We start from the raw sequence: 14,581 nt of genomic DNA on the forward strand, positions 1-14,581 counted from the left end.
ATGATAATGCAAGATCTCATGCAAAAAGATGGTCAGAAAATATCATTTGAATTTTTTGATCCTATATAAGTATCCGAAATGTATGTAGTGTATAGCTGATATGAGATTAAATATACATCCATATGAGTCCTCATATGCATTTTCCATTTGAGCCTTGGATTTTACGCTAAAGATCCAAATCCAATCATAACCAATAGGATCAACTTGTGATCAGCTCTAATAGGCCATACTATGGTATCCCCTGATTCCCATAGATTATGGGTTAGACCTGCTCTAATACTATCTATAACAATCTGGAACCTCATCCAAAAAAGCTAGCTACGACGTATTATTTGAATTCCATGGTGCCATATAAATAATCAAAATCTATCCGTATATAATTAACATGGAACTAAACATATGATCATATAGATCCTTGTATACATAATATTATAACAATTAACGACATGTTTTTTAGCGGTTCTCTTTTTTTTTTTTTGTCCTCCTCCTTTTCTCTTCCCTTTTAACTTAGATTAGAAAACAACCTGATGGAGCCGGTGGAAATGAATAGCAGCACAAGCCTTAGTCCTTTCTTTTTCTTCTCTCTTTATCTGCAAGCCTACATACTGTCTCATACATATAAGCTTCGTCCTAAAATATAAGCCGACTTCCCCCGGGTCGAAGTCCAAAGTTCAAATTCCCGTTGCTTTAGTGTCTTGACCATCTCTCTCTCAAGTGTCACTTTCCCACGTATGCACTATCAAATGAGACCCCCATCCCTTACAAATGCTCTTCCCTTTCCTTTCTTTATGCTCTCAACCACTAAAAACTTTCACACTGAGGTCACCCACCACCTATACTCAAAAAAGAGATCACCCACCCCACCACTCCTCTCTCTCTAAGTCACTACATACAAAGAGAATAAAGAAGGAACACTTGCAGATCATACACCCTCTCAAAGCTCTTCCTTATTCTCTTGCTCTTCACTTCCCTACATAGAAAGAAAGAAAAAGAAAGAAGAAAGCAGTACTGCAACTGCATGCCAGTACTGGTGTTCTTGGTGCAAAATCTCAGACTAGTTGAGTGGGTTTATCTCTAGCACATCTATCAATCACCACACATCATCCACGCATCAAGAAGATATCAAGGAAGAACGAAAGGAAGACATCATAGAATGCCAATTCAAGGAATCTTCATGGAAACCACCTCAATGCCATCCCTCGACCTCTCGTTGCACATCAGCCCTCCAAGCCCCACGCCCTCCTCAACACCCGCCACCGACCGTGACCCCAGCCTTGGTCTTCTTCACCGGATCGAAGCCCTCAAACCGCAAGCTGAAGACCGCTCAAACTTGTTAGCTTGCACCCATCTTTCCCTTTCAAGTTCATCGGCAAGCTTGGAGGCAGATGGCTCATGGAGGTGGCAAGGACCACAGCATGATCGGTGCCAAAACAGCCATCTGGAGTCAGTCTTGGATGGCTCGAGGCCAATAAAGGGAATCCCCATCTACAGCAGCTCGAATCCACCGTTCCTCTCAGCTGATCCGGAGATGGGATTCAACCACCAAACGTTATCTTCCCCTTCTTCATGGTCTTCATTTTTCTCTTCGACGCCATCTCCACCTCCTTCTTCTTGTGGCTATTCTACCCATTTAGATACAATGAGCTCTTTCTTGCGCTCTGCCGGTCTGGTCCCATCTATGGGCTCTTCCTATCATCGGATGATGGCACCACCGACAAGATTCACCGGGTTATCATCGGACACGATCAAGTATAACCAACACTACAGCCACCACCAACAACATGGAATTGGGCCGCTAGATATCTCTCAGAACATGATGAGGTCTCGGTTCATGCAGAAGCTCCCAGCGAAGCGGAGCGTGCGTGCGCCAAGGATGCGGTGGACCAGCTCCCTTCATGCTCGCTTCGTCCACGCCGTCGAGCTCCTCGGTGGTCACGAGAGTATGCCATCTCTCTCCATCCTGCTATTTCTTAATTTTGTGATCGTAGCATATTGTTTAATCTATAGTTTGTTAAACTTGGTGCTCTGATTTTTGCTTTGGGGGATTAATTGTTTTGGTTTAGGGGCAACGCCGAAGTCTGTTCTTGAGCTCATGGATGTGAAAGATCTTACTCTTGCTCATGTCAAGAGCCACTTGCAGGTATTTTTTGTCTAAAGTTTGAGACCATATTCTTCGCCTTCATCCTCTTCTCAACCTGAGCAGAGCTTCCATCTGTGTGTGTGTGTGTGTGTGTTTACTCAGAAAGAAAACAGCCAGGATAAGTTCAGAGAGAGAGAGAGAGAGAGAGAGAGAGGAGAGGGGGTGGGGAAGTAGCCATCATTTCACAATAATAGAAGGCTGCAAAAAAAATTCAGAGGCATCAACCTCGTAAGCAAAGAGGGGGAAAAGAAAATAAAAAATAACAAGAAAAATTTCTAAAAAATAAAAAAAAAACAAGAAACTCCATAGAAAGAAAGAGTATAGGTTTGGATTGAAACAGGATTCTCCTCTTTACCTTTCCTCTTTCTTTCTTTTGTTGTAGCTTCATTTCACTACTCTCGATCTCTCTCTTCTTTACTTCTCTTTTATCTATATCTGTCTTTCTATCTCTCTATCTAATTAATGGCCTTTAATTTCTTTCTCTCTGGCTCTACAGATGTATAGAACTGTTAAATCCACCGACAAACCTCCAGCTTCCTCGGGTAATTCGTATTGCTTAGCCTTCTGTATCTCTCTTTATTTCATCTCTCCCTCCCTCTTTTTACTCTTTTACTTTCTTCAAAAATCAGTTGAAATTTTCTACTAAACCTTGGTAAATCATCTTCAAATAAGAAGTGCAATATCATCTTCTCCTCAATGTGCTTCTTGCATATATTTTGTATTCTCAAGGCCAATCAGAAGGCTCAGGCGAAGAAGATTCTGCTCTTGGGAATGGCAGTCTCAGCTTCTGTCGGTTAATGGAGCACAAAGGATCAGATGGACCAATCCAACTAAATGACATAGACTCGAATACTAGATGGAGCAACTCATCTAGGTAAACCAATCTCTCTCTCTCTCTCTCTCTCTCTCCATGCATATTATTTTTAGTGTTTCTAATTAGCATATAGAATTATTTTTGTTTTCAAGTGAATGTTTTTTTAAGCTTAGCCTAGAAGATTGACAAATCCACGTTCTCCAAATCTTAGGTGCAAAAGGGCTTCCATGGCAGCTTTAGCTTTTCTCTCTCGCCCTTTGTATTCTTTGAGATCTCATTGGGACATTTAAAGCCAAAGCTTAGGGATAAGGGAAAGAAAGCACTCACTTGCTAAAAGTGATCAAAGAACAACTTGCTTTGTTAATGCTGTATTTAGTTAGCGTCTTGATTAATGCTCGTCTCCTCTTAGGGCCTATGTCTTCAGTGAGCGAGACCGAAAAGGCCATATACACCTTGACTTGTGTGCTCCCCTATCTTTGGTCTCACCGTATTATTATAGTGTAGTATCATGTCTCGATCTTGGGGTTTGGTTTGTCTCTTGCTTCTTTATTCCAGTAGTTTAGCGTTCTTTTCAATGCATGGGCTCTGATTTTTGGGATGTGATTTGACCACATGTGTCCTGGACCTAGATACACGATACCATCTGTTTTCGTCTTCTTTCTTGTCATCTTACTTTTAACCCCCACCATCTTCATTATTATTAGGGTTCGATTTCCTTCTTTGGTTCCTAAATCCCTTTTTTCTTGTCAAGACTTCACAAAAATCTTATATCATATATGCTCGAAGTGGGATGAAAGATAGCACGCAATATTCTGCTCAGTTTATATGTGGCACGCATAACCCTTTTTATGTTATTTCTGTGACACTAAAGGTCAAGAGAAAGAAAAGCCCATGTCAGGAAATTACACGTAAGTTTCATAAACTATTCTTTACTATACTTTTTTTGAGTAAACATATCTATTACTGACTTGTAGAGCCTTTTTTTTTTTCTTTTTTTTTGAGGAATACTAATCCGTATAACTCAAATATTCGAATATGGTAATATAACATTAAGCGTCATATATTAACTTTTTCAGATATGCATGCCAACTATTTCTGATATGAATCACATATCTTATAATCATTTCAAAAAAAATCCTTTTGCAGTAATCATATTTCTGGGAGAATGGAATATCTCAACAGAACTTCAGACACCTATGCTGCAGATGACCTTCTTTAATTCCTTGGCCAATGACTACTGTTATCATCAAATATTGAAAATTGATATATAGCAAGGATTATTTAATTTAAATATGCTGTGGCTACAGTAAGCTATTGAGGCATCTTCCAGTGCAACTAATAGCTTAAAAAATACTGCAAATTTCTTTACCAGCATTTTGTGATGTTTTTTTATATACTGTTTTAGGATGATGTCAGCAATTAATTGTTTTCAAGTAAATACCTTAATATTAATATATGAAATCGATATCTAATTAGAGGTATCTCACATTATGTGCTACAAGTTATCAATATGCAACATTTATAAAAAAATGCTGCTTATTTTATAACACTTCTTAAAAACTAGAAGCTTTTGAGCCTAAATGGCATGAAAAAAGAGAATATAGCTGCATAATATAGCAAATGCTACTATGATTGCCTGCTAATAAATCTTTCTGTGGTAGTGTGTATTTCGACCAGTATAATTTCTAGAAGCTCTGCATAGTAAGATGCATGTTCGAAATTATTCTAATGAAGATGTTAATAACTTTAGTGTTTTATGAATAATATTGTTTATTAAAAACCTAATGTTTCTTTAGGTTTCCCGGGGAAATGAAGAATGATAAAAAAGAACCATTTGATCAGGAAAATAAATCGATGTAAAATTGAATGATAAAAAAAAGCCAAGGTGATGGCTTTAAACATTTTGGTGCAGTGGATGCACAGAAAAACCTGGATATTCATCTTATTTGATACAAAACAAGACGTACCTGTAAATCCACAACATGAGCAGTAGAGAAAACTCTAGGGCACATTTGACTCCACGTACCAAAGTGTCATATAGGAACTGAATTAGGACAATGCAAACAAAATAAATTGGTCATTACAGCAGGTATAACAAGTAGTGTTTTAGGGTAAAGAGCTTAAGTGGAAGAGGGAAGAAATCCTAAGAGGGCTGGCCCTTTGTATATTTAAAATCATATACCATAATTATCCTTTACAATTAGCAAAAATCCCTTAACCTGATAAGCTGATCCATATCTGCTGTTCCAGACGGTTTATCATAGGATCTTAAAATAAACTATTTATTTAAACTGCAATCATTTTTGTTGCTCTTAAAATAAACTATTTATTTAAACTGCAATCATTTTTGTTGCTCTTTTGGGCAGAGAAAATTATAAAGCAAAATTCTATTAGATCGCATGGTTAGTAAACCTAGGTAACTCATGCTACATTTTAACTATTAAATTGCAAGTCACGGCAACAAAACACACCGACATTCTGAAATCATGAATTTAGTTATGCTTTATGAATACATATTGTACTCTCACAAACGAATCTGGTCGTTGTGACAGAAAGTTATGTGAATAGATCCATGAAGACAGAAAATAATAGCAGTAAAATGAGGTTCGCTTGAAAAATATGCACTATAACTCTGTAAAAAGAATACTTTATCACCAAAATTCCATTATCCGTGCTCAAAATTTTCCTTACCAATTGCACACATTCACACACCATCTCCTCGTGCAGTGCTAATATTTTTTTTTATTAATTTTATTAAAGGAACATTTTCAGTTTCAATCATACGTAGATTTCATCTACATTATATAACTATACCATTTACACTTGCATAAATATTTTTTTTTAAAAAAAGTTTTGCATTTTGAGACTGAAAAACGGTCCAGAGGAGAGTATATTTCTTCAAAGGAAATAAAAAGAATTTGTCAACCAATGATGCTCCAGTTGTGCACCTGGATTCTATAAATATAAAACGGTGCAAATGATCAAAACAAAACCATTCCTCCATTATTGACTGATGAAAAGGGAGATAAGATTTTCTATACAACCAGCACAATATATATGAACTGGTAAAACGTAAACTTTTTCAGCTAGCATGATACAGAAGTATGATTTGATATAGCTTCTTGTTATTATTAATGGTCCTTGTTAAGGTCATGACATGAAATTCAAACTTGAACTTTTGCATGATAAGAACTTTTTGTCAAAAATTTCAGCACAGGAGCTTGGATGCAAACCAATTCAAGGGAAATGGAGGGCCATAGAGCAATTTTCACGTCTCAGACAGAGGTACTTACGAGAGCAATGACTTTGTGGATATCACATGCACCGCACACAAAACACACGCACGCAGATAGAGAGATATGGATGGATATATATATATATATAGAGAGAGAGAGAGAGACTGTTAAGTTATCAGGTTTTGACATGAACTTGTACTTCAATATAAAATCATCTGCTTTACCAAAAAAAAAAAAAAAAGGATGGAGAGATAGAGAGAGAGAGAGAGATAGATAGATAGAGAGAGAGAGAGAGAGAGAGAGACTGTGTTTGTAAAGAAAAAAAATGGAATATAATTTACGAATGACAGGAAGTCTTTTCACAAAATTTAAGAGGAAACCAAAAAAAAAAAAAAGGAATGATAAAAAGTGCATCTCTGGACCTTAAACAGGGTAGTCATCCTTGCCGATCCAATGGCTCCACGACATCTCGTCAAGAACTCAATAGCCCTAGCTTGGAGTTCACCCTAGGAAGACCAGACTAGCAGGACAGAAGATAATGCTAGTGGAGCTACATGTCGGTGGTATTCATTCTGCGGCTGCCGGGAAGTTAAAAGGTATTGATATCAGCAATGAGAAGAATATAAGGAGGTCTATATGAAGAATGAGGAGGAAATGCAAATATCAACTACGGCATTCTATTTTGTATGGTGCATGAACCTTATGCTCTTCATGTGGTCTTTATTCTTCTCCTTTGGCTTTTCTTTTGACCCTCATTTAAGACAAAATTAATTCTTCACTGCTTGTATTATTCTTATTATTTTCTCCCTTTGTTTCACACTCATAGCCACAAGGGAGTGGAATGGCTAGAGCTCAAGTTGATAAGTGTCTGATATATGATGTACACATTAAAAGTTGGAAAGACCTAGATCTGTTATTTAATGCTGCAATCTCAGCAAAATCCTTTCCCTTAGTTTTCTTTCCCTTTTATTTTTCATGATTTCCTCGTTTCACAACCATTGTTTTTGATGGTTGTTGGGACTTTGGTGTTGTAGGAGCTTGCCCAAGTCCCTCATAAATTATTTAAACATGTGGATGGGCGATCGTGCGGACAAAATATCATGACACAGCTCTTTTTTGAGAAATATTGTGACTAAGCACTTGATACATATGTACAATGGAAGAGCTTCACTTCATGCTTTTTGGATAAGATATGAACGTACGTGCATGTGACCGAATGTTCAAAATAGAGATATTGCATTAGGTTCCGTACCAAAGGTATTTAGTAAAATTCCTAATTTACGGTTCAAACAACTCAAATGAGATTAGGAGGGGAAATTAACATGTATTATATTCTATTGATGTTATAATTAAGTGAAACAGAAGGGTTTTTATGTGATTTGGCAGCAAGGACGAATTCAGTGAGTGGCGCTGGTTGGCAAAATTAGTTAGCTATATTGGCAAAGGGTGCTAGTTGCCCTCCTTTATTGCGCTTTAAAGTGATGATCACTGTAAAACCCTTCTTCCAACGACTCTTTTTAGGTCCTATTCCCTTCACATACTTCCATATATTCCCTTCAGACCTTGCAACAATCTTGTCCACTTTAATTATATCACATCCAATGATCATCTCCCTTTCGTTTATTTGACTCGACAATGGATTTCCAAACCCCTAGGATCCATTAAAACAAAAAAAAAATAACTTGGATACTTCTTGGAAAGTACAGACAGCTTTTAGTGCCTTCTGTTGAGTAGATTAAAATGTACTTGAGAGATGATTGATGGTTCTGGCATCTCTCCTAAAACTTATCCAAAACAATGCACCCAAGTTTGAATAGTAACAAAATATCGACACATTACACATTTTACAAATAGATGGATGTGAATTCAAACACCCAAATTCCGAGACGCCTTTACACATTCTGCAGATAGATGTCTGAAGTATTTCAAACAAGCTCAAGCTCCCTAGATATCTGCAACCAATGGAGTACAAAAATAACTCCTCTGCACCACCAAACCATTAAGATGGGTCCATTTTGGGGACATGTAAGTCAACCAATATTTTGTTCAAGACCTTGATTATATTACTACTGTCATCATTATTATTATTATCATCATCATTATTTTTTTTTAATAATAATATTTTAATTTTAATATTATCAATCTAGACATACAATATCGTTGCTTGATACTGTCATAACTAGGCTGTTATAACAAGACAGAAGACCGTTAATTAGCACAAAATTCCTTTTTCAAGCTATTACTTAGCATAAACTAAAAAACTGTTTCAAAAATAAATTTATACTTATGTTATTATGGTCATATTAACCGTTGCAATATAATTACTAGCTTATAATTGTAATGTAATGGCATTGAGGATATTAATAATATTGTATAAATCCTGTCATCCCAATATTGCAATCAAATTATGCACATCAAAAAAAAAAAAAAAAGAGGCATGTGGAAGGAAATCTCAGGGCTTGAAGCATCACACTTTATTTTAAGCACCAGGCTGCCAGCCTCTTCTCAAAAACAGCTATTTCGGATTTTCAATTTAAATTGAAAAACTAATGAGAAAAGAAGATAAAGGGGAGAAGAAAGATTTTTTTTGTATAAGCCTAGGCAAAAAGTTGGCCCCTCCTCCCTCCCTCTTATAATCTTATCTACCATCCAATTTTTATCCTTTTGCTCTATTTCAATGGACAAGTTAATTTCTTTTTCTCTTGTGGTGGTTCAATGGGACTATTTTCAGAAACTAACTTTTCCCATTCCTTACCCCAAAAGGAATGAGTCCACAATTATGCTCTTATGAACATCACCATTGAGACACAATCGGGTCCTGTGATTAGTTTTAAGAACCATTTAGCATCATCTAGTACCATCTATAAACTAAGGTTAACAGGAAAGCTCTTCTATTCCTAAAACCTTTGCAACAGATGTTTCTAAGAAACTTGTTTGGGAGTGCTCCAATTTTTACCATAGTCAACGACAGTATCCAATTTTGCTGTATGTAGCCATAGGAAAAATCAACAATCCCAACATTTTTTTGGACTTTGCCGATGCTTATTAGTGTCGCAAAATGAGTTCACAATGCTGTCTAAAGCATCATAAAATGTCGTGTATGTAAACATGGAAAATCATGATCTATACACAAATATGAGCCATAGAGCTTTGTATCAAGACCATGATTTAAAGAAGAATCAACATGATAAATAAAAAAGATGCTTTAGAAAATGAGAATAATCGATGCACTGTAACTTTTGAAAACACACAAAGCCGTCGGCACATCAAATCTCCATATATATACATCTATTCCTAGCTATAATGGAGTAGATCTCTACTTAAATCTGGTTAGATTTACATTAGGGAATGAAGGCCTAATGTCAATGATACCAATTGTTAGATATGATTTATTACCTCTAAATTAATCACCCACAAAAAATGATATGATTTGAAAATCCCTAGCTTATACCTCAAGTGATTAAAAAAATAATATAATTATTATTTTTTTATGAATAAATATATAATCATCATGGTCGGATCCTCATTGTCCAATGTGGATTTGACTGAATTTAGTGGAGATCTACTCAAGTGTAGCTAAGTCTAATGTGTATATATATGAGAAAGAAAAAAAGAGCAGAAGAAGGAGAGGTTATAGTTTCTGCTATATAAATTACCAAACCAGATGCAATCATTTGAGGCATAAAACCATGGCAACACGTTTGACACAATAGACTTTGCGTGTTAGATAACCATAAGGTGGCGTTTGGTACATCGCTAGGCAATTTGGATTGTCAATAATGCAGATTACCAGCAATATTGATTACTGTGTTTGATACACGCTGGTAAGTTGCAGTAAAATTACTGAAAATCTTAATTGACATGTTTGGGATGACTATCAGATTACTGATAATGTAACATCAAATTTTCAAAATATTCTTAAATCAAATTATTAATTTAGTATTTAATATATATTTAGTAAAATTAGTGATCCAAATCCTTAATCAGATCAATCTATGTAACATATATTCAAAAATTTAATAATTTTTATATATAAAAATTTAAAAATAATTAAATTTTTATTTAAATTTTTTATTATTATTTAATATTATTTTATTATTATTTTAAAAAATATTATTTTTAATACTTATTAGTATTATTATTATTATATTTTTTTCCTTCCTTCTCTTTCTCTCGCATGCCACACCCCACCTCTCCACCCTTGGTGGTCTCCGACTGCTCGCACACCCTACCCCAACGGCACCCTGTCCGTCGTGCCTCCGGCATCGCCCTCCGACGAACCCGCACCCCGCGCCCTCCGCGGCCGCCTCCATTGCAGCCCTCACCCATCCATACTCCGACCCTCCGACGAACCCGCACCTGCGCCCTTGCGGCCGCCTTCATCACGGCCTCACCCATCCGCGCCGCCACCCTCACCCACCCTATCAGTCCCTCGCATCCATGCCGGAGTTCATTGCAACCTCGCGGGTGAGATGATGGAGTTGCCAGCTAGCTCCCACGCCTCCTCCTTTCCAATCGTGTTCTTCGACGAGGAGTGGGATGTCGACATCGGTACCGTTATAGTCCACCCCACCTTTGACGAAGAGCAGGAGGTTAACATTGATGGGGATCGCTCCTCACCAGATCTTCTTCTCCCTCGTCTGCCGCAAGAAGGCCCGTGCCTCGTCGGAGGTCCGCTGCAAGGTCCCCATCGACGAGTCCTTCGATTTCGCCACTATCGCACGCGTGGGATGCTGCTGTGAGGAAGGCGACGATGCCAGAGCAGCCAGCGATGTGCGAGGAGTTCGAGAGAGCGAAAGAGGAGGGACGACCGCTGGAGGGTAATTATATTCCGAAACTTTATTACAAGATTATCAAAATGGTGAGAATTTGAATAGCTATTCCTCATCTTGGTAATCCAAATTACTTCATGCAAGATAATCTGGATTGTCAAGGCAACTGAATTTTCAGTCCAAAAAGTATACCGAATATGATAATCCAGATAATCATATTAAATTTCCAGCAATTTGGATAGATTGTCAGCTACCAAACACAATCTAAATTTAATAGTAACCATAAATTCAACACTGGAAACATGAATTAAATTTCCTTTTATGGTTTTTCACTTTAGAGAAGGACAATTTCCAGCCACGCTATGGGAAACCTAACACGCGTCACAAAAAGCACCTAGAGCTAGGTTTTCCTAAATTTGAGGCTTTCCTGCCCAACTTTTTGGAGGATAAAAAAAAAAGAAAGGAAAAAATCTCAACTATTCTCCGCTCGAGACTTTGAATGAAATCTAATGTGGTGGGCCCCAAATAAACTTCACGACCCATATCTTTATGTGAATTTGGTATAAGCTTTTCCTGTCTATCTTTTTCTTTTTCTATATATGTAGAGCAAAACAAACTTTTCCCATCAATCATTGGCCTTTTGACCGGAGGAAAGAAGGTGGGAAATAGGATAACCTTTTTATTTCATCAGGTGGAATGCTCCACCACAAAAGAATGGTTTTAAGCTACACAACTATGAATTAAAGCAAGAAGAGTCCCTTTGATGGATGTAGTAAAAAGATGAAACAAATCAAAGACTTCTTCCTCATAGATCACATGAGAAAGGGGTGAAGTTCTTGGTAGGCCCCTGTTATGTGAGATAGATGTGCCTTTATGTCATTGGATTGGATTCCCCTGGCACAAATGCTTGTAAATAGGCCTTTCCTAAAGGTAGCCCTATAGGATAGACATCATTTCCAGCAAGCATATCTTCTTGGGAATGATCTGGTTCCAAGTCTAGTTGGATGACGATGCTAGGTACTAGCACAAGTTGTTCAAATGAATAATGTCCATATCCTCTTTTTCTTGATACAAGAATAATGTCCTCTTTAATAACTTCGAATTCATCTATTTCTTTAAATAATAATAACAGTTGGTAAATTCTAAACTGCGTACTAATTCTGAACACTAATAATACCTGTTCGTAAGTTCTACGATAACAGGTTCCTTGGAGGTTTGCTAGGACCACTCATCAATTAAAGCCCACCCATATAATTTATAGGCCAGAAAAAGGCCTGATCTGGAGATGGAGATAAGCTGTTGTGGCTCACGCTTTTGCCCTATGGGAGCCATTGGAAGAGAGCTTGAAAGAAATGAGTAGTCTCCAAGAATGGAGTAGATACATGAAGATAAAACGCTAGGACCAGTGCTACGATTGCAGAATAAATGGATAGCTAATTAAGATTAATACTAATTTCCATCAACTGTTTAGATTAATGCTATTAAAAGTTATATAATGGTGACAATAATAACTTATCAGTTTTCCGGGGAAAAACTCATTGGACGTGAATTGATTAGATATATTATCTAGCTACTAGCTTCAATTCAGTGTTAATAATTATAACTGAGAGTTTGACATACCTAGCTAGCATTAAGTCCCATGTATAATTGTTATTCATAACAGCTAACTACATGTTTTTACAAATAATATGAAGAGTATAGGACTTTTTATCAAATTTTGGATGACATTTTAGACATTTGCCAGGTACAATCAAAATCCAATACTATTTTCTTTTCAGAAGTTCTAATGAATAATGATTAGTGTGCTAATATACAAAGGACTAGACCTCGAACGCATGCACGTATGCATGCATGCACAAATACATACATCCAACGGTGGGCATTTTATGGTCTTAGGGTGGGCTCAGTGCTAAACATATACCAGCAATTTGTTTATATTTCAATAGCGGATGCTTTTGGTTAAGGCCTGAACTTCCTCTTTATTTTTTTTCATTAGAAAAGAAAAATAAATAGCTTCCCCATAGTTGTAATAGAGTTCTAATTAAGATCGAAGCTGGCCTTTATCCGGACGGACTGTAGATTGATTTTTATTGTTTTTCTTTTTGATTTTCTAGTTTAACATCTTATATTTAAACTTAGTTTTATTGTGCGTTAGGAACTATATGAACAAGAAAAGCACTACATAATTATTTTCATGCTATAAATCTGTTCCTTTTTACTTCTTTATAAATTATGTCTTTTCCATGCTAAAAATATTCTATTTTCAGTTTTATTATTTACTTTACTTAAAATTGAAATTATAAGGATCATGATCTGATGATTTATGATTTTTTTGTTAATTTTAAATATAAGATCCATTTCTAAGTTCTCATATAAATATTTTTGCCATGAGATAACTGTATACAATTTCAAGTGTTTTCTACTGATTCATAGCCACAGATATATTGAATTTCTTGAATTACTCATTGTTGGACTGTGGAATTATAAAGATGAATTAACAATCCAATCAGTTTTTTGCTTCATGTATCGTTTGCCCTTTTGAACTGAAACCCTGGCTTCGAGTCCAAACCATAGCTTTGGTAGCGTTGGTATATATTAACCTAATCTCGAATTGGGCCCGGCCAGATTTGCCCAAGCCTTTTGACCCAAGAAAATTTTTTTGTGCACCATGGGTGTTGTAGAACACGCGCATTGCCTGCAGTGATTAACTCACACTCGGGGTCGGGGCGCGGCGCACAAAAAATTTTTTTTTTTTCTTTCAACCCCGTGTGTGAGCCAATCACCACATATGGTGCACGTAGTTCTGCACTGCTCGCGGTGCACAAAGAATTTCAGTTGACCCGGGTCTTACCCAGCACAAGCTAAGAGTCAAATTGGATAATGTAAAATTCTAGATAGCCATAGTCCTGCATGATCAGTTCTGTTTAAATGCTAATTTGCCATCAGTATAGACCAAACTCAACGACTTGTCCTATACAGAGTTGGATGCCAATTATCCTAATAGAACTAGGATAGTTAACTTTTTGCCTTGCTGATAGAATTTTTCTACAGGCAACCGGAGGTGAAAATATTGTGTGCATGCCCATGGATCTCATCCAAATACTGGTTTGAGGCGAATATATTGTGTGCATGCCCATGGATCTCATCCAAATACTGGTGTGATTTAGAGGATGTTGGGTGGTACACATCAAATTCCATGATGCACATGCATGGATCAAGAAGAATGCCCATGGTAGCTTAAATACACTTGTTCTTAGCCAGAAAGATGAGAAATGTATCTTGGTGGCTTAAATAAATACTAAAAAATTTGGCAAGAATTCTATAAAAAAAAAATTATATATCATTTAGCCATATACTGTATATTAATGAACTTTATATTTCAAAAATTATGTATTAATTTTTTTAAAAGTATGTATTGACTTGCTTGATGATTAATTTATTTAGTATATATTATTTGATCACGTAACATGTATCGATAAAAAAGATCTTGTAAAAATAAGGTAGAAAGAAATTATGCATTTTTGTTTTCAATTATAGACTAACAATTCTTTTTGATAAGAATCTTTGATTTTTAGATTTTTTGCTTAAAAAATATTATTAGAAGAATCATAGCAAAATA

General features: G+C 36.4%; 1 protein-coding gene across 1 annotated transcript; it reads left to right on the forward strand.

Annotated features, from left to right (window-relative positions):
• The first annotated feature begins 791 nt into the window (after positions 1-791).
• LOC109505255 (probable transcription factor RL9) lies at positions 792-7,111 on the forward strand. The gene is made up of 6 exons (XM_073249383.1): positions 792-1,940; positions 2,064-2,140; positions 2,637-2,682; positions 2,870-3,014; positions 6,167-6,239; positions 6,622-7,111. Exons 1-6 carry the CDS (start codon positions 1,154-1,156, stop codon positions 6,712-6,714), a joined length of 1,221 nt encoding a protein of 406 aa, XP_073105484.1. The 5' UTR covers positions 792-1,153; the 3' UTR covers positions 6,715-7,111.
• The last annotated feature ends 7,470 nt before the right edge of the window (positions 7,112-14,581 follow it).

Source organism: Elaeis guineensis, chromosome 15, assembly GCF_000442705.2.
Source record: "Elaeis guineensis isolate ETL-2024a chromosome 15, EG11, whole genome shotgun sequence".
In the NCBI taxonomy this organism is placed as follows: Eukaryota; Viridiplantae; Streptophyta; class Magnoliopsida; order Arecales; family Arecaceae; genus Elaeis; species Elaeis guineensis.